Source organism: Thalassophryne amazonica, chromosome 15 (assembly GCF_902500255.1).
Source record: "Thalassophryne amazonica chromosome 15, fThaAma1.1, whole genome shotgun sequence".
Lineage (NCBI taxonomy): Eukaryota > Metazoa > Chordata > Actinopteri > Batrachoidiformes > Batrachoididae > Thalassophryne > Thalassophryne amazonica.
In genome coordinates, this window is record NC_047117.1 from 335,179 (window position 1) to 355,502 (window position 20,324).

Here is a 20,324-nt window from a genome sequence, read left to right on the forward strand (position 1 = left end):
TGGCTTTCAGTGGAGTGAGTATATGAGAAATTGTTGAACAGCTGGACATGCTCCAACTTGTCCTCAAGGCTTCCAACAGAGGTGTTTTTCCTGTGGCGGAGCGTCGCGGCGGCTGAGAGCCGACGCTGCAATCCGCCCGCACATCTTTCATTAAAAAAATCTCCTTTAACAGTGGAATATCCGGATAAAATGCTGAAACCGACTTCTTCTGAAACTTCTCTGTTCTCTCACGACGTCCTGGATCAATAGAGCCTGAAATGTGGAGGTTTTCAGCTTGAAACAGGCTGATGACGCCGCCTGAGAGCGCTGAGCGACGTCTCGCTCCGTGGGAAGTCCTTAAAGTGACAGAATCACCTCAAAATCTCTCATCAGCTGTTAAAATTTTCACTGAAGACCAGCTTAATTTTTCGAACCGTGTCCACTTCGATGTGTCTCACAGGTTTAGAAAAAATTTTGATCAAACAAAGCGCCAGTCTCTCAGCAACTTCTCAGACAAAGGAATTCCGACGAGGGGCTGGACGACTCCTCCCACAAGGAGTGCTCACAGGCGAATTACGTCACCGACAGGCGTGGAAAAACTCACGCATGCGCACGAGGGTTCAAGTATGTCTGACGTAAAAACATATGAATGAAATCCATATAGTTTTTGAAAAAAATAAAAAGGACCTATACTTTACGGACAGACCTCGTACATTCCTTTATTTAATTTTATACCACAAAAATTAACACATTTTCAAACCCACAAATAATCCCACGTTTGCTAAAAGGCAAATACATCACAATAATTAAAAAAAAAACCCCAGACTGACTTATTCCCAACTCAAAAAATCACATCCCCAATGTTTCTGACTCTCCTTGAATGCACCCCCCCCCCCCCCCCCCCCACACACACACAGTCCAGTACGGTGAGAGGAACTGATGAAACAAAAACAACTTGCCACGTGTCGGGCTCTCCCGTCTCGCTGTCCGGCACTCCTACCTGCTCTCAGCCGCGGTGACTCAGCATCTCCTCCGTCTGTTCGCCAGCCAACAGTTTGGCGACCACTGCCAAGTTCGTGGCCGGGGTAAGCGTTCTCTGTGTGGCATCAAAACTGCTCTCAGTCCACTCAGTCTTCCGAGTGAGAGGGTGAAGGGGCTCTCTCCTCGATGGAGCCTCCCCCGTCGATGCGCGCTCTCCACTTCTGCATTTCCACTTTTCAGTCGGCGCCAAACACCGAAACTCCGCCTCACTCATACACTCCACAAATCACTCCACGCCGCACGGCCTCAAACCAGCCAATCAAAACCCACCAGCTGGTACATGTGCAACTCATTTCACAGTTACTCTCCTGATCCCAGTCTTCCAGTCGGATATTATTACTGAGAGCAGAAACACTGTTCATTTTACATTAATGCAAATATGCGGTTTACATCAAACAGGACAGATGCACACATTTCCTTCCTCTATACCCCTGATCTTTTCACCAGGCTACATTACTAATAATTTTTATTTAACCAGGTTGTCCGGAAGCATATTGCAATTTTTTTTATGCAGTAAATGCAATACACTTCCGTAAGGTAGAAACCCACTGAGATCGAAACTTGGCCAAGACGTTTGATTGAAGTGTTTGTTGAACACTTTGAAAACACCAGGTTTGATCTTAGTCTCTGTGTGGTGTCCTAAAGAAACCAGCAGGGGGCGTCAGGCCTTTAAACGGCTGGATCCGCCCCTGGTGTTTTCTAAAGACGCAGCTGTTTTCCTGGAGACCCACACACACTTCTGTTAAAAACAACGCACTCTGAGTGTTTCAGAAACACACATCATCTGCTCGACAGCGCCCTCTAGCTCCCTCCCCATGTTTGGTGACCACCTGCTGGTTACGGTTTGTTTCGATTGCTAAGAAGCATCAGTCAAAACTAAAGTCACATGTTCAAAACTCCTCACACAGTCTGTAAAACAGACGTCCACGTGGACCGAACTGTCAATCACTTTTCACTGCTTTCACACAAAATACGTTCAGTCACCAAAACTCATCGACTCGTCTCTCAGTTACTAGTTCACCACCTGAAAAACACTTTTCCAGCACATTTTTCAAAACAGTTTAAAACCCAATCCAACAGAATGATGGGAAACAATACAAGGAATTTCTGCTGCAGCCACATTAAAATCTACAGAAAATCAGGTTGAAATACTGACAATAAAACTAAATAAAAAGACGATGTCATTTCAAACACAGCTGAGTGTCGCTGTCAGTTTGGCGTCATTAGAAACCAGATCAAAGGAGCGGCTTCTGATTGATTGTCCTTTGGAAACATGGATCAAAGAGCAGCAGCCCGGAGAGGAAGGAGAGGAAGACCACGAGCTGTTCTCTCTGATGTGCTGAATCAGGGACTCTGTGTCAGAGAGGCTGCAGCAACTCAGGGAAAAACAATAGGTCAGACATGAATCCCACAATTACTGCGTTCAACCAGATTTTATACATAAAGTAAAAAAGCTGCATAGGTGGCCACCTACAGGAGGAAGAGGACAAATTTTCACAGATGTCCAGAAAACAGCTCATTGGTGTCGTCATCGCAAACATGAACACCGTCAGCACCACAACAGCCAGAGTCCTCGAGGAGGACAAAGTAACTGGACAAAAATGGAGAAATGGAGGACGTGTCAAACAGCTCCATCATCAATATGTTCAGCTCAGATGTTTGTTCTGTTACCCAGGAAGCAGACACACACAGAACTCTGTATCACAAGCTGTGAAGCTGTATTTCAGACGGTCATTCAGATGGAGGTCAGACCGACTCCACATGAGTCTGGATATGTGGATGAAGCAGGATCCAACCTGGCAACAAGAAGAAGACGCAGAGGAAGATACATCACTGGGCAGCAGATGACAGGTGAAGTACGAGGCCAGAGGGGCGGTGAAGTACCACGCCAGAGGGACAGTGAAATACCAGGCCAGAGGAACGGTGAAATACCAGGCCAGAGGGGCGGTGAAGTACCAGGCCAGAGGGACGATGAAGTACCAGGCCAGAGGGGCGGTGAAGTACCAGGCCAGAGGGGCGGTGAAGTACCAGGCCAGAGGGGCGGTGAAGTACCAGGCCAGAGGGACGATGAAGTACCAGGCCAGAGGGGCGGTGAAGTACCAGGCCAGAGGGACAGTGAAGTACGAGGCCAGAGGGGCGATGAAGTACCAGGCCAGATGGGCGGTGAAGTACGAGGCCAGATGGGCGGTGAAGTACGAGGCCAAAGGGGCAATGAAGTACCAGGCCAGAGGGGCGGTGAAGTATGACGCCAGATGGGCGGTGAAGTACCAGGCCAGATGGACGGTGAAGTACGAGGCCAGCGGGGCGGTGTAGGCAAGGCCATACAATAATTACGTAAAAACCCCAATGGTCAAAACGACCCCCTGTGAGCAAGCACTTGGCGACAGTGGGAAGGAAAAACTCCCTTTTAACAGGAAGAAACCTCCAGCAGAACCAGGCTCAGGGAGGGGCAGTCTTCTGCTGGGACTGGTTGGGGCTGAGAGAGAGAACCAGGAAAAAGACATGCTGTGGAGGGGAGCAGAGATCAATCACTAATGATTAAATGCAGAGTGGTGCATACAGAGCAAAAAGAGAAAGAAACACTCAGTGCATCATGGGAACCCCCCAGCAGTCTAAGTCTATAGCAGCATAACTAAGGGATGGTTCAGGGTCACCTGATCCAGCCCTAACGATAAGCTTTAGCAAAAAGGAAAGTTTTAAGCCTAATCTTAAAAGTAGAGAGGGTGTCTGTCTCCCTGATCCGAATTGGGAGCTGGTTCCACAGGAGAGGAGCCTGAAAGCTGAAGGCTCTGCCTCCCATTCTACTCTTACAAACTCTAGGAACTACAAGTAAGCCTGCAGTCTGAGAGCGAAGCGCTCTATTGGGGTGATATGGTACTATGAGGTCCCTAAGATAAGATGGGACCTGATTATTCAAAACCTTATAAGTAAGAAGAAGAATTTTAAATTCTATTCTAGAATTAACAGGAAGCCAATGAAGAGAGGCCAATATGGGTGAGATATGCTCTCTCCTTCTAGTCCCCGTCAGTACTCTAGCTGCAGCATTTTGAATTAACTGAAGGCTTTTTAGGGAACTTTTAGGACAACCTGATAATAATGAATTACAATAGTCCAGCCTAGAGGAAATAAATGCATGAATTAGTTTTTCAGCATCACTCTAAGACAAGACCTTTCTAATTTTAGAGATATTGCGTAAATGCAAAAAAGCAGTCCTACATATTTGTTTAATATGCGCTTTGAATGACATATCCTGATCAAAAATGACTCCAAGATTTCTCACAGTATTACTAGAGGTCAGGGTAATGCCATCCAGAGTAAGGATCTGGTTAGACACCATGTTTCTAAGATTTGTGGGGCCAAGTACAATAACTTCAGTTTTATCTGAGTTTAAAAGCAGGAAATTAGAGATCATCCATGTCTTTATGTCTGTAAGACAATCCTGCAGTTTAGCTAATTGGTGTGTGTCCTCTGGCTTCATGGATAGATAAAGCTGGGTATCATCTGCGTAACAATGAAAATTTAAGCAATGCCGTCTAATAATACTGCCTAAGGGAAGCATGTATAAAGTGAATAAAATTGGTCCTAGCACAGAACCTTGTGGAACTCCATAATTAACCTTAGTCTGTGAAGAAGATTCCCCATTTACATGAACAAATTGTAATCTATTAGATAAATATGATTCAAACCACCGCAGCGCAGTGCCTTGAATACCTATGGCATGCTCTAATCTCTGTAATAAAATTTTATGGTCAACAGTATCAAAAGCAGCACTGAGGTCTAACAGAACAAGCACAGAGATGAGTCCACTGTCTGAGGCCATAAGAAGATCATTTGTAACCTTCACTAATGCTGTTTCTGTACTATGATGAATTCTAAAACCTGACTGAAACTCTTCAAATAGACCATTCCTCTGCAGATGATCAGTTAGCTGTTTTACAACTACCCTTTCAAGAATTTTTGAGAGAAAAGGAAGGTTGGAGATTGGCCTATAATTAGCTAAGATAGCTGGGTCAAGTGATGGCTTTTTAAGTAATGGTTTAATTACTGCCACCTTAAAAGCCTGTGGTACATAGCCAACTAATAAAGATGGATTGATCATATTTAAGATCGAAGCATTAAATAATGGTAGGGCTTCCTTGAGCATCCTGGTAGGAATGGGGTCTAATAAACATGTTGATGGTTTGGATGAAGTAACTAATGAAAATAACTCAGACAGAACAATCAGAGAGAAGGAGTCTAACCAAATACCGGCATCACTGAAAGCAGCCAAAGATAACGATACGTCTTTGGGATGATTATGAGTAATTTTTTCTCTAATAGTTAAAATTTTATTAGCAAAGAAAGTCATGAAGTCATTACTAGTTAAAGTTAAAGGAATACTCGGCTCAATAGAGCTCTGACTCTTTGTCAGCCTGGCTACAGTGCTGAAAAGAAACCTGGGGTTGTTCTTATTTTCTTCAATTAGTGATGAGTAGTAAGATGTCCTAGCTTTACGGAGGGCTTTTTTATAGAGCAACAGACTCTTTTTCCAGGCTAAGTGAAGATCTTCTAAATTAGTGAGACGCCATTTCCTCTCCAACGTACGGGTTATCTGCTTTAAGCTGCGAGTTTGAGTTATACCATGGAGTCAGGCACTTCTGATTTAAAGCTCTCTTTTTCAGAGGAGCTACAGCATCCAAAGTTGTCTTCAATGAGGATGTAAAACTATTGACGAGATACTCTATCTCACTTACAGAGTTTAGGTAGCTACTCTGCACTGTGTTGGTATATGGCATTAGAGAACATAAAGAAGGAATCATATCCTTAAACCTAGTTACAGCGCTTTCTGAAAGACTTCTAGTGTAATGAAACTTATTCCCCACTGCTGGGTAGTCCATCAGAGTAAATGTAAATGTTATTAAGAAATGATCAGACAGAAGGGAGTTTTCAGGGAATACTGTTAAGTCTTCAATTTCCATACCATAAGTCAGAACAAGATCTAAGATATGATTAAAGTGGTGGGTGGACTCATTTACATTTTGAGCAAAGCCAATTGAGTCTAATAATAGATTAAATGCAGTGTTGAGGTTGTCATTCTCAGCATCTGTGTGGATGTTAAAATCGCCCACTATAATTATCTTATCTGAGCTAAGCACTAAGTCAGACAAAAGGTCTGAAAATTCACAGAGAAACTCACAGTAACGACCAGGTGGACGATAGATAACAACAAATAAAACTGTTTTTTGGGACTTCCAATTTGGATGGACAAGACTAAGAGTCAAGCTTTCAAATGAATTAAAGCTCTGTCTGGGTTTTTGATTAATTAATAAGCTGGAATGGAAGATTGCTGCTAATCCTCCTCCTCGGCCCGTGCTACGAGCGTTCTGGCAGTTAGTGTGACTCGGGGGTGTTGACTCATTTAAACTAACATATTCATCCTGCTGTAACCAGGTTTCTGTTAGGCAGAATAAATCAATATGTTGATCAATTATTATATCATTTACCAACAGTGACTTAGAAGAGAGAGACCTAATGTTTAATAGACCACATTTAACTGTTTTAGTCTGTGGTGCAGTTGAAGGTGCTATATTATTTTTTCTTTTTGAATTTTTATGCTTAAATAGATTTTTGCTGGTTATTGGTGGTCTGGGAGCAGGCACCGTCTCTACGGGGATGGGGTAATGAGGGGATGGCAGGGGGAGAGAAGCTGCAGAGAGGTGTGTAAGACTACAACTCTGCTTCCTGGTCCCAACCCTGGATAGTCACGGTTTGGAGGATTTAAGAAAATTGGAAATGAGGGCTGCTCCATCCAAAGTGGGATGGATGCCATCTCTCCTAACAAGACCAGGTGGGCGGTGAAGTACGAGGCCAGCGGGGCGGTGAAGTACGAGGCCAGAGGGACGGTGAAGTATGAGACCAGAGGGATGGTGAAGTACGAGGCCAGAGGGGAGGTGAAGTACCAGGCCAGAGGGGCGGTGATGTACCAGGCCAGAGGGGTGGTGATGTACCAGGCTAGAGGGGCGGTGAAGTACCAGGCCAGAGGGGTGGTGATGTACCAGGCCAGAGGGGCGGTGAAGTACCAGGCCAGATAAGCGGTGAAGTACGAGGCCAGATGGGCGGTGATGTACGAGGCCAGATGGGCAGTGAAGTACCAGGCCAGATGGGCAGTGAAGTACCAGGCCAGCGGGGCGGTGAAGTACGAGGCCAGAGGGACGGTGAAGTACGAGACCAGAGGGATGGTGAAGTACGAGGCCAGAGGGGAGGTGAAGTACCAGGCCAGAGGGGCGGTGAAGTACCAGGCCAGAGGGGAGGTGAAGTACCAGGCCAGATGGGCGGTGAAGTACGAGGCCAGATGGGCGGTGAAGTACGAGGCCAGTGGGGCGGTGATGTACGAGGCCAGATGGGCAGTGAAGTACCAGGCCAGATGGGCGGTGAAGTACGAGGCCAGATGGGCGGTGAAGTACGAGGCCAGCGGGGCGGTGAAGTATGAGGCCAGATGGGCGGTGAAGTACGAGGCCAGCGGGGAGGTGATGTACGAGGCCAGATGGGCGGTGAAGTATGAGGCCAGATGGGTGGTGAAGTACGAGACCAGATGGGCGGTGAAGTACGAGGCCAGATGGGTGGTGAAGTATGAGGCCAGATGGGTGGTGAAGTACGAGACCAGATGGGTGGTGAAGTACGAGGCCAGATGGGCGGTGAAGTACCAGGCCAGATGGGCGGTGAAGTACGAGGCCAGATGGGCGGTGAAGTACCAGGCCAGATGGGTGGTGAAGTACGAGGCCAGAGGGATGGTGAAGTACCAGGCCAGATGGGCGGTGAAGTACGAGGCCAGATGGGCGGTGAAGTACGAGGCCAGCGGGGCGGTGATGTACGAGGCCAGATGGGCAGTGAAGTACGAGGCCAGATGGGCGGTGAAGTACGAGGCCAGCGGGGCGGTGATGTACGAGGCCAGATGGGCGGTGAAGTACCAGGCCAGCGGGGCGGTGATGTATGAGGCCAGATGGGCGGTGAAGTACCAGGCCAGATGGGCGGTGAAGTACGAGGCCAGCGGGGCGGTGAAGTACGACGCCAGAGGGTCGGTGAAGTACGAGACCAGAGGGATGGTGAAGTATGAGGCCAGAGGGGAGGTGAAGTACCAGGCCAGAGGGGCGGTGAAGTACCAGGCCAGAGGGGAGGTGAAGTACCAGGCCAGATGGGCGGTGAAGTACGAGGCCAGATGGGTGGTGAAGTACGAGGCCAGCGGGGCGGTGATGTACGAGGCCAGATGGGCAGTGAAGTACCAGGCCAGATGGGCGGTGAAGTACGAGGCCAGATGGGCGGTGAAGTATGAGGCCAGCGGGGCGGTGAAGTACGAGGCCAGATGGGCGGTGAAGTACAAGGCCAGCGGGGAGGTGAAGTACGAGGCCAGATGAGCGGTGAAGTACGAGGCCAGCGGGGCGGTGAAGTACGAGGCCAGATGGGCGGTGAAATACGAGGCCAGCGGGGCGGTGAAGTACGAGGCCAGCGGGGCGGTGATGTACGAGGCCAGATGGGCGGTGAAGTACCAGGCCAGATGGGCAATGAAGTACGAGAACAGATGGGCGGTGAAGTACAAGGCCAGCGGAGTGGTGATGTACGAGGCCAGATGGGCAGTGAAGTACGAGGCCAGATGGGCGGTGAAGTACGAGGCCAGCGGGGCGGTGATGTACGAGGCCAGATGGGCGGTGAAGTACGAGGCCAGATGGGCGGTGAAGTACGAAGCCAGCGGGGCGGTGAAGTACGAGGCCAGAGGGGAGGTGAAGTACCAGGCCAGAAGGGCGGTGAAGTACCAGGCCAGAGGAGCGGTGATGTACCAGGCCAGAGGGGTGGTGATGTACCAGGCCAGAGGAGCGGTGAAGTACGAGGCCAGCGGGGAGGTGAAGTACGAGGCTAGAGGGATGGTGAAGTACGAGGCCAGAGGGGAGGTGAAGTACCAGGCCAGAGGGGCGGTGAAGTACGAGGCCAGAGGGATGGTGAAGTACCAGGCATTTTCTTGTTGTTTAATGCTGACAAATTATACTGTATTTCTTGTCTTTCTGATGCCTGATTCTGTTTTTTTCTCTCTGTTTAAGGTGCAGATCCATCCAGAGATGGGAGTTGTGTTCGTGTTGGAGACCCTCCTGTCCTGTGCACCAACAGCATTTCCTGTATATTCGTTTTGTGAATTGTTCTGTAATTTATGTCTGTATCATGGCCCAAGCAGAGGGTCAACCCTTTGAGTCTGGTCTGCTTGAGGTTTCTTCCTCAGAGAGAGTTTTTCCTTACCACTGTTGCTCTGGGGGTTAGTAAAGTTAGGCCTTACTTGTGTGAAGCACCTTGAGGCAACTCTGTTGTGATTTGGTGCTATATAAATGAAAATAAATTGAAATTGAATTGAAAAATTGAGTGTTTGGGTTAAATTATGAGCTTCAAAATGCCGAGCTTCATGCTGTTGGAGTGTCGTGATGTTGGAATCATCCCGGAAATTTCTCTTGTTTGTTCACAAAAAGCAGACAAGTTAATAATTTAATTTTTTTTCTTGTTGTGTGTTTCAATCTTCAAACTAATGTATGACACCATCAAAAAGTAAATGAATGAATGAATGAATGAAAACTGTTTATTTCGAACATTTGATACAACAACAATTACAAGATAGATCAGTAAAGACAACAACAAAAAAGTTCCTACTGTGTACCCAACATGTCCGAAAAGGGGTAGAGTGAAGCATCAGCTTATTTATCTCTACCCCTTCTTCCCCACAACCAGTAATACCCTTTGCCACATATACACATAGATTCCTACACACCTAAACCGATATCAATATATATATATATATATATATATATACATATACATACACATATATACATATATACACATATATATACACAAACATAAATATACACCTACACATACCTACTTACATACAAAATACTATATATTTACAAGCCGAAGCAAAAAACAAAAACACCCTAACCCTCATTACCCTTCCTCCTCCCTATACCCAGAAAAAACCATATTTTTGTACCGCTGTTTGAACTGGTTCATGCTTGGACATTACTTGAGCCCCACTCCCAATCTGTTCCACATCCTCACCCCACAGACAGAAATACAGAAACCTTTTAATGTTGTTCGTGCCCACTGATGCTTTAAATTAAATTTCCCCTTCAGACTGTAATCCCCTGATCTGTTAAAAAACATATTTTTAATATTTGCTGGAAGTAAATTGTTTATTGCTTTATACACAATTTGTACTGTTTGAAAATGAACCAAGTCTGTGAATTTTAAGAATTTGGATTGTAAAAATAGTGGATTTGTATGATCTCTATAGCCAGTATTATGAATAATTCTTATAGCTCTTTTCTGCATTACTGACAGTGATTGTGTTGTACCTTTATAAGTATTACCCCATACCTCTGCACAGTACTGTAAATATGGTAAAACCAGTGAGCAGTAAAGAATGCGGAGTGAGTTGTGGTCCAGAATATGTTTCGCTTTGTTTAGAACTGAAATGCTTCTTGACAGTTTACTTTGTATATGTTTTATATGAGTCTTCCAGTTTATCTTATCATCTATTATCACCCCCAGAAACTTATTTTCATGTACCCTTTCAATATCTACCCCCTCGACTTGTAACTGAACCTGTATGTCTGTATTACAATAGCCAAATAACATGTATTTTGTTTTACTTAAGTTTAATGATAATTTGTTTCTGTCAAACCATATTTTCAATTTTCCCATTTCTATACTGATCCTCCTCAGTAACTCCTGCAAATCCCCCCCTGAACAAAAAATGCTTGTGTCATCTGCAAATAATACTAATTTTAATATTTTGGAAACATTGACAATATCATTTATATAAATTAGAAACAGTTTTGGACCCAATACTGACCCCTGTGGGACGCCACAAGCATTGTCCAAGCATGATGATGTATATTCCCCCAACTTCACAAACTGTTTTCTGTTACTTAAGTAGCTTCTCACCCAGTGCAACACCAACCCCCTAATCCCATACTGTTCAAGTTTATTGATTAATATGTCATGATTAATTGTATCAAAAGCCTTTTTAAGGTCTATAAATATTCCAACTGAATGTAATTTGTGGTCTATGGCGTTTGTAATCTCCTCAACTGATTCTATTAATGCAAGTGATGTTGAACTATGTGCTCTGAATCCATACTGACTATCAGTAAGTAATTTATGCTTATTTATGAATTTGTCTAATCTATTATTGAATAACTTTTCTAATAATTTGGAAAATTGTGGAAGCAAAGAAACAGGTCTATAATTTGTGAAGTGGTGTCTATCCCCAGTCTTATACAGCGGCCCAACCTTAGCTATTTTCATTTGATTGGGAAATTTACCAGTTTGAAATGATAAGTTACAGATGTATGTTAATGGTTCTACAATCCATTCAATGACCTGTTTTACCACCATATCAATTTCATTTAAATCGGTAGATGTTTTATATTTACAATTATTCACAATGTCTATAATTTCATTTCCATCCACTGCTGTGAGGAACATTGAACAGGGATTTCTTTCTATAAAATTATTATCCCAATCCTCAGATTGGGAATCGGGAATTTTTTCTGCCAAGCTTGGTCCAATATTTACAAAAAAATTATTAAAACCGTTGACTACCTCATCCTTATTTTCCTTCTTGACATTATTATCAATGAAATACTGAGGGTAACTCTGTTTTTTATTACCATTTTTGATAATGCTATTTAATATATCCCATATTCCTTTAATATTGTTTTTGTTATTATATAATATGTTACTATAATATTCCTTCCTACATACCCGTATAATATTAGTTAATCTATTTTTGTATTTCTTATATCTATTTTCTGCCTCTTTAGTCTTTAGTTTTATGAATTCTCTATACAGTGTATTTTTCTTATTACATGCATTTCGTAACCCTTTCGTCATCCATGGTCGAGCTTGGATTTTTTGTTTTCTGTAGTCTTGTTTAATTGGACAATTTTTATCATATAATGATGTAAATATTTGTAAAAAAGTTTCATATGCACTATCAACATCACTTTCACTGTATACCTTTTCCCAGTTTTGCTCCTGTAAATCCTTCTTTAGTGTGTTCACTGCGTTCCTGATTCATTCTTGTTGCAATATATTTCACTTTATACAATCAGAGTGCAAAGATCTGATTTTACAATAAACTCCGATTTATCTAAAAACTGTCATTCCAAGTTATTTCCTGTGTTGTTGGTATTTCGTGGTTCAGAGTGTCAGACTTTTTGCTCGTGTTGTGGTTGAATGAGTTTCTTTTGTATGAAGTGTTTTGTTGGTGAGGAACTGTTTTGGGGACATGATGATGGAAACACAGGCTGTGTTAAGGATTTGAACATGTGACCTCTGCTTGTTAGCAATAAAAATGTAATAAAGGGGAGGGGCAGACATATATTAAGAAAAGACGAATGATTTCTGAAGCACATATAAAGAGCAAAAACAAATCAAAGCCTCCTTTAAAGTCTGACAGTGAGTCAGTGAGTCAGTGAGGCGAGGCAGCAGGTGGACAGCCCACAAAACAAACAACGCTGAGTCAGCTGATCAAACATCAGCATCACTCTCCAAACAGCTCCACCTTCAGCTTCCTCATGTCTGAAAGTGGACTAAATTCAGGTCAGACTGTGGCGGTCTGCCTTTGTCTGCCTCACTCCCTCCCTTCTCTCTCCTCTTGTATGTTGTTCGTCTGTTTCCCTCCACGTGGCGCGCTGCAGAGCCGAAGAGCACCTGCATCTCATCATCTCCTCACACCTGAGGCTCATGAGCTCCTGTTCAGGAGCAGGTTACTTAAACCCTGGCTTTGAGCTCAGTCTTTGAGATACCGTGACTTCGACTCTGATGCTTCCATGCGCTCTGTCTTCTGAGAGGTTCCCTGAGATGCCTCTGTGCGACGCCTGAGCTTCCCTCAGCTCCTCTCAAAGGTAACCTGGCACCTCTATTTTCCGTACTAGAGCTCGTTGACCTTTGGTGTTTCCAGATGCCTTCCTGTGCGGCTTCCACGCCGCAACGTCTCCTGGCTTCCATGCCACTACCTGCACTACATCACTTTGGACTCGCAGTTGTGCCGCTGCTCCTCAGCACTCAGCCTCAGAGCGTGCTGCTCTGCTCCGTTCAGCTAAGTTCCTGCCACCTCTGAATTTGTGAGATTCCGCCTCTCATTCTGCTCCTGTCAGTGACTGTGCATTACCAAGAACTGTATGAGCTGTTATGCAGAACTACTAAGAACTTCCAATTCATTACTGAAGCCAAGTCAAGCTTAATTGAACCGCATCATAGGACGCGCTGCTGCTGACCTCTGACCTCTGAACAATTCCTGAACTGTGAATGTTCCTGCATTAAGCCTCCTGTGAACAAAGGGTGAGTGTAACCACTCACCTTTGTTTTCCTCATTTCTCAGAACGTTCCTCCCTCCTTGGCTCTGAGCGTCCCACCTGACTCCGGTTCCTGTACCACACTCCTGGGTTTCATCCCACTCACGAACTCTCAAACCTGGCTCCATGTGCACTGCAGCTCCCGGCTTTCCACCACTACAAGCGGGTCCTGTCTCGGCTCTGCAGGCACCAGCTCTGGCTTCAGTACTGTTAAATCCTTTGTTCATCCATTATTGTAAATAAATCTCCTTTCGTTCACTCCCGTCCTTGCTCCCAGTATTTGAATCCATCGCCTGAACCGGTCCGGTTCCGTCTGGACCTCTAACCACAACATACCTGACTGAGTCACATGACTTTGATCAGTGTGGGAATTATTTGTGTCACGTGGGTGTTAATTGGGTCGAGTGCTGTTATTTGTCCCGTGTGGGTTTTATTTGGGCTACGTGGGTGTTAATTGGGTCAAGTGGCATTATTCGTCCTATGTGGATGTTATGTGGACTATGTGGGTGTTATTCGGGCCAAGTGGGTATTATTTGGGCCATGTGTTCCTACAGGGTCAACAGCTCTTATGAAGCTCTCTCTGGAGGCTCCAGCAGTGAAGGTTTTGTGGATTTCACTGGAGGAATTGCAGAAAGCTACAACCTGAAAGAGGCGCCGCCATTCCTGTTCCAGATTATGAGGAAAGCTCTGAGACTCGGCTCATTGCTCGGCTGCTCCATCGATGTAACTCATCACTTTGAACCTCTGCTCATTTCTCCTGTTTTTGTCACTTGTTTACTTCCACAGATTATTGATTTTAAATTATTTGTGATTAGCTAATTGGGTAATTTAGATGTTAACAGCTTAAACATGGTGCTAGAACTTTTGAACTGGATGTTTTCTAATTATCAGGAGTTCTTTGAATATTTGTGAACATATGAGCTTTACTTTCATACAGCATCACACTAACATGTTAACAGGTTTCATTGAACTTTTGGTTCAGATTTCCAGCTCCTACGAGACAGAAGCTGTCACGGGTCAGAAGCTGGTCAAAGGCCACGCCTACTCCATCACAGCTGCAGAGCAGGTGATGCATTCTGGGAAATAATCCAACTGTGAAACTATTTACAGGATGTTTGTAAATTTGGAGGAAACAAACTGATGTTTGCTCTACAGGACACCTCACAGCCAGCATGTCCTGTCTGGCCTCTGCCCAACACTTCCTGGTGCCTGGTCCCTGGTCCAAGGTCCAGGGCTAAAGAACAGTAATACAGGGGCTTGCAAAAGTATTCAGTCCCTTGAAATTTCACATATTTTAATTTGTTTATGCCATTTCGAATACAAAAAGTAAATCAGGGTTCTCAAAATAAAAACTACTAAAATTATCTTCCTTAAACTAAAACTGAAAATAAATCTCCACAACTTGATTAAAATTAATTAAAAATATGAAAGCCAAGATGATAGGTTGCATACCATAATTTCTGGACTGCGTTGAACACTGTGGCTTAAACATTGATGTGGCTAATTTATGGATTTTTGCAGGGTTTCTCATAAGTAAAAATGACAGTTGACGTTAATTCAATAAACTGTCCAGAATTAGTCTGGCCTATGCCATCACTTCCTGGTGCTGCAACCTATTCGCCACCTTCTGCAACTCCTCATCTGCCCTTCATTTCCTCCTTGTCGCAACACGAACATTCACATCCCTCATCGACAGATATTATACCAAAGGGCCCATTACTTATGGAACCCAGCTTTTATATTTTTAATTCATTTATATCAAGTTGTGGAGATCTGGTTTGAATTTCAGTTTAAGGAAGATAACTTTAGTAATTTTTATATTGAGAAGCCTGATTTACTTTTTGTATTTGAAATGCCATAAACAAATCAAAATGTATAAAATATCAAGGGGCTGAATACTTTTGCAAGCCACTGTATATAACCACTCAGCGCTTTGGGTTTTTTCCCCTGTACATCACTTGATAAATAACTTTATTTTGGCATTCATTCATTGTTCAATGAATGAATAAAATCCACTGCCGATTAGACAGAGTACTGAGGACATACGAGCAGTATGTTACTTGTTCAACAACTATGGGGAATTCTATTGTTGACCAATGCTATGGCTCAGTAGCCAAAGCTTATAGGTCCATCAGTATGCCCCCTCTCGGAGCCTCATACCATAATAGTGTTCTTCTTTTGCCGACTTATAAGCCAGTCTGTAGACGTCGGGAGTGGACTATAAAGACTGTGAGTTGTTTGTCCGAAGACTGCATCGACAAACTGAAGGCTTGCTTCGAATGGACTGCGTGGGAGGTTTTCTATGATACATGCTCTGATCTGAATGAACTGACACAGACTGTTTCCTCTTATATATCCTTCTGTGTGGATATCAACATTCCTCAGAAGAATATTATTAGCTATGCCAATAATAAACCGTGGGTCACCAAAAATTTAAAGAGTGTTTTAAATAAGAAGAAAAAAATTTTTTATACAGGAGATAATGTGGAAAAGAAAGAAATTAACAAGGAGGTTAGGAACGAAATCCGTAAAGCTAAAAGAGCTTACAAAGACAAGGTAGAACATATGTACAGTAGTGGTGATCTGTGGACAGCCTGGATAGGCATTAAATCTATGGCTTCAGTTACTAATGTCCAACAGGATAATAATAGAGCGCCAATTAAAGTAGAGGGGAGCTACGATGAGGATCTGCCGAATGCATTTAACTGTTTCTATTCTAGGTTTGAGAACTATGAGGTTGCAGATAAACTCCCCTTTGAGAGCACTTCCTCTGCTACTGGTATAATCATTAGGGAGGATAGTGTGAAAAGACTTCTGGAGAAGGTTAATGTAAGGAAGTCTTGTGGTCCAGATGGAATTTGTGGACGTACACTGAGGTATTGTGGTGAGCAACTCAGCAGTGTCCTCCTCTATATCTTTCAGAGGTCACTTAGTTGCGGCCGAGTGCCAGATTTATGGAAATCATCACTTATAATTCCTGTCCCGAAAAAGTCATTTCCTAAACAGTTTAATGATTTTAGACCTGTGGCACTTACATCACTGTGTATGAAGGTCTTTGAGAAAATTATGAAGAATATGATAATGTCAAATATGAAAGGGAATATTGATCCACTTCAATTTGCATATCAGGCGGGTAAAGGAGTAGAAGATGCTAAGCTTTTTATTCTCAACTGTCTTTACAGACATTTGGAAAAGCCTCGAGCTCATGCTCGGCTTTTATTTGCTGATTTCTCTTCAGCTTTTAACTTGATGCAGCCTTGCCTTTTAATTAAGAGGTTAAGGTGTGATTTTAAATTGCCTCACCAGATGGTTGAATGGTTGGCGGACTTTTTAACGAATAGGAGACAGAGAGTTTTGGTAAATGGACGCGTTTCAGACTCCTTAGTTTTGTCCACAGGCTCACCACAGGGCTGTGTTCTTTCCCCCTTGCTTTTCATCTTATATACAGATGAATGCAGAAGTGTCAGGCAACGCAGCTATTTAGTTAAGTTCTCTGATGATACTGCTCTGCTGTCCCTTCTTCAGGGAGAGGAGTCAGGACATGGGGAGGCCCTTGCTGATTTTGTTTCATGGTGCGATACAAATCACTTGGAGTAAAACGAAGGAGCTTATAATTGATTTTAGACGTAACAAAGGGTTTGCTATAGACAGCATTATTCATGGGAAAGCTGTAGAAAAAGTTCCTGCATATAAATACCTGGGCACTTTTTTTGATGAGAAGTTGAGATTCGACGTAAATACGGCAGACACTGTGAAGCGAGGGCAACAGAGAGTGTACCTCCTTCGCAAATTGAAGTCCTTCTCTGTCAGTTCTGTTATTATGGGTCGTTTTTATCAGTCCTTTATTGAAAGTCTTTTATGTTTTTCTTTCATCTGCTGGTTTTCTAGCCTGGCACTGAAAGATAAAAGTAGCTTGCATAGTATCACAAAGACATGTTCAAGGATCATTGGAGTGGAAACCAGAGACCTAGCTAGTTTTTGTGAACAGCAAATGGTGAGGAAGGCAAATTGTATTTTGTCTTCTCCCGGACATGTGCTGGCAGGTGAATTTTCTTTGTTGCCTTCGGGCCGTCGTTATGTTTCACCTGTCTGCAGGACGAATCGGTTGTTAAAATCTTTTATTCCTTCTGCTATCCGTCTTTTAAATTCCTTGTAAGGTGTGGATGTATGGGTATGTGGATGTAGTATGTTGCACATTTTATTTTATGTGGATGTAGTATGTTTTTTGTTTTTTTTGTGATGTGCCGGTATGCAGGCTGCTGAAATTAATTGCCCCTGGTGGGATGAATAAAGTTGTCTAAGTCTAAGTCTTGTTCATTAATCGTCTTGCACTCAGAGTGCATGGAGCCAACCGTGAAAACCAGACATCTCCATCAGGGTCTATCATGGGCAATATCCTGTGCTTGGGTACAGGTTCTGAGGTCCTGGGCTTTACATCCAGCCAGCAGGTGCGAGGGGAGCCTCTGGGTGGCCTCCAGCCAGCTTGCTGGGGGTCAAAGTCCAGAATGGCCTATGTTAAATGTTCCATGGGCAGGCGAGTGACATGGCCATACCACTGCACATGCCGCATTGCTGCATGGTGGGATCCTGAGAGCTGTTGGGTCTACTCTCTCAGAGCCTGGATGGTTATGTGTTGGGACCAGATAATGCCTTCGATCCTCCTCTGGAGTTTGGTGCCCTGAGAGATGTGCCAGTGCTGCCACAGAGATCTCCACAAGGACTGCATGATGGTGGCTGCCAGGGCTCGGCATCAGTTGACCTCTGGCTTGAGATCTCCAGTGTCAGACACTATGGAGCCTAGATATGTGAATGTTGGTACAAAGTGGACCCATGTACCATCAAACAGGAAGGGTGGTGGGTTCCACATGCACAAGCTCTGCGTTGTTTCAGCTGATCTCTAAGTCAAGCTTTGTGGCTTCCTCATCAAACAGACTGAGAGCTTCCAGAAGCTGGTCAGTAGTCTTGCTGAACAGGGTGATGTTGTCAGTGTATTCAAGGTCAGTTAGGATGTGGTCACCGAGTGACACTCCAGAAACCTGCTCACAGACTCTTGTCCTTAGATGGTCTATGGCACAGTTAAAGAGTTCTGGAGCAGTGACGCGGCCCTGACTTATGCCACTGTTGATGAGGAACCACTCTGAGCCTCTGCCATTCACACGTACACAACTCTGCACTGTGGGACAGCTGCTTATAGAGCGTGGTGACCTTGGCTATAGGACACCAAGGTTCTTAAGTATGTTCCATAATGATCCATGAACCACAGTGTCCAGGGCAACTTTGAGGTTGATACAGAAACAGATTCTTAGTACAGCGAAAGGTGAGGTGCAGCCTTTCGGGGCAAATATAAACCTGAGTAAACCACATGCAGGCTTTAGACAAAAGACAAAAATGAAAATCTTTTAGTTCTGTTTCTGGTCTGATTCTGTGCTGAATTGTTGATTAGTTAAATTTATCTAAAATGTTTGTGTTTCATTGACACACTGTATGGTACAAATGTGCAATAAACTTATTTGGAAAAAAAAAGAATGTACAAAAAGACAATTTAAAATGTGAGAGATTCCAGACTCTTTTTTTGACACATTTCCGCTGCATAATTTTCAGTTTGAAAAGTTTGAATTCCTAAGTCCCAATATCACCAAGCTGGGAGCATTCAGTCACTTCAGAGTGTGAAAATCTCACCTTGTTCTTGTGATTCAGATTTTTGACACTTCTCTGTATTGTCAGAAAATAAAATAAAAACAGAAAAACAAAAGGTCCAGCTTTCCTCCCCGAGTCAGCAGGTGCATTTCTGGAAAACGTCTTATTACTCTGCATTTTACTTTGCATTTGTTGGCATTTCTCAGCATGTGATGCACATTATAAGAAAAGCAGAAACATCCTGAAGCCTCACTAACACAGTGAAATGAACACTGCTTCATCTGATAAAGCTTCTGAGCTTTCATTCGAAAGTGACGGTTCAGATTTACAGAGAGGCTGTACAGAGAGACAGGAGGCAACACACTTCACCCCCAAACTCTTTATTTTTTCAGAGTCTGTTTGTGTCGCTGAACACAATTACAGCCCCGCCCTGAGCGTGCACGTGGAATGTCTGCATGACTCTGTTTTTATATTTATTTATTTATTTTTTTTGTTGTTGAAGTGGACTTTGGAAATCACAAGTGGATGACTGTTCAGGTTTTTTTTCTTCTCAGTGGAGCTGGTAGAGTTTATCTTTATTTTACTTTGACTGTCTGTCTTGACATGAGACTGTTCTGTAACGGAGCAGCGCACAGTGCACTCACACAGTGTGCACGCGCAAGTTTTTGCACAGTGGAAAGCAGCTCCTTTTATCGTTACTGCATCAAAGTTAACAGTTATCACTTAAAAAAATGAGTCATCATAACACAACATCACACTTATGTAAACTTTGTAATTAGTCTGTGGTTCTGTTTTTAACGTTAGCAGCATTTTGGTGCACGCTGAGACGTTTTCCTCTAAGAAACGCTGTTGGAAACACTCAGAAATGTTCTGATTTCAGTGTGACATGTCATTTAAAACATAGAAGAATGGAAATAATCCACGCCACTATCCAGCCCCAAAATCTCAAAGTGTGTCTCGGTACCTGAAGAATTTCAAATTCCGTTCTGCTGTTTTCTTCATAAAAGCCTCCCTGTTCACTGTCACAGAGTCTGCAGTATCGTTCTTAGCCTCTGATCGATCCCACAGCAGACAGCGTTGATCAAGTCGGCTGTGCACCCGCCTCCGTACGCTCAGCGCTGGCGTGCTTCCTCCCCAGACGGCCCGGTGATCACTGTGCCCCGTATGAAACAAATAAATGCAGAGATCGTCCTCTGATCATCTGGCTTCGTGTAACGCTTGCATTTTGTCATGGTTTGTGTCATCTGGATGTAAACAGGATAAAATAATGTTATGAAGTTATTTATGTGA

At 43.8% G+C, this 20,324-nt stretch overlaps 1 protein-coding gene across 1 annotated transcript in view; it reads left to right on the top strand.

Annotated features, from left to right (window-relative positions):
- Positions 1-20,324, top strand: part of LOC117525711 (calpain-2 catalytic subunit-like) — a 113,848-nt gene that overhangs the window by 39,726 nt on the left and 53,798 nt on the right. The window contains exons 6-7 of the mRNA XM_034187639.1: positions 13,952-14,120; positions 14,380-14,463. Coding sequence (XP_034043530.1) covers positions 13,952-14,120; positions 14,380-14,463 — 253 coding nt within the window. The remainder of the gene's footprint in view (positions 1-13,951; positions 14,121-14,379; positions 14,464-20,324) is intronic.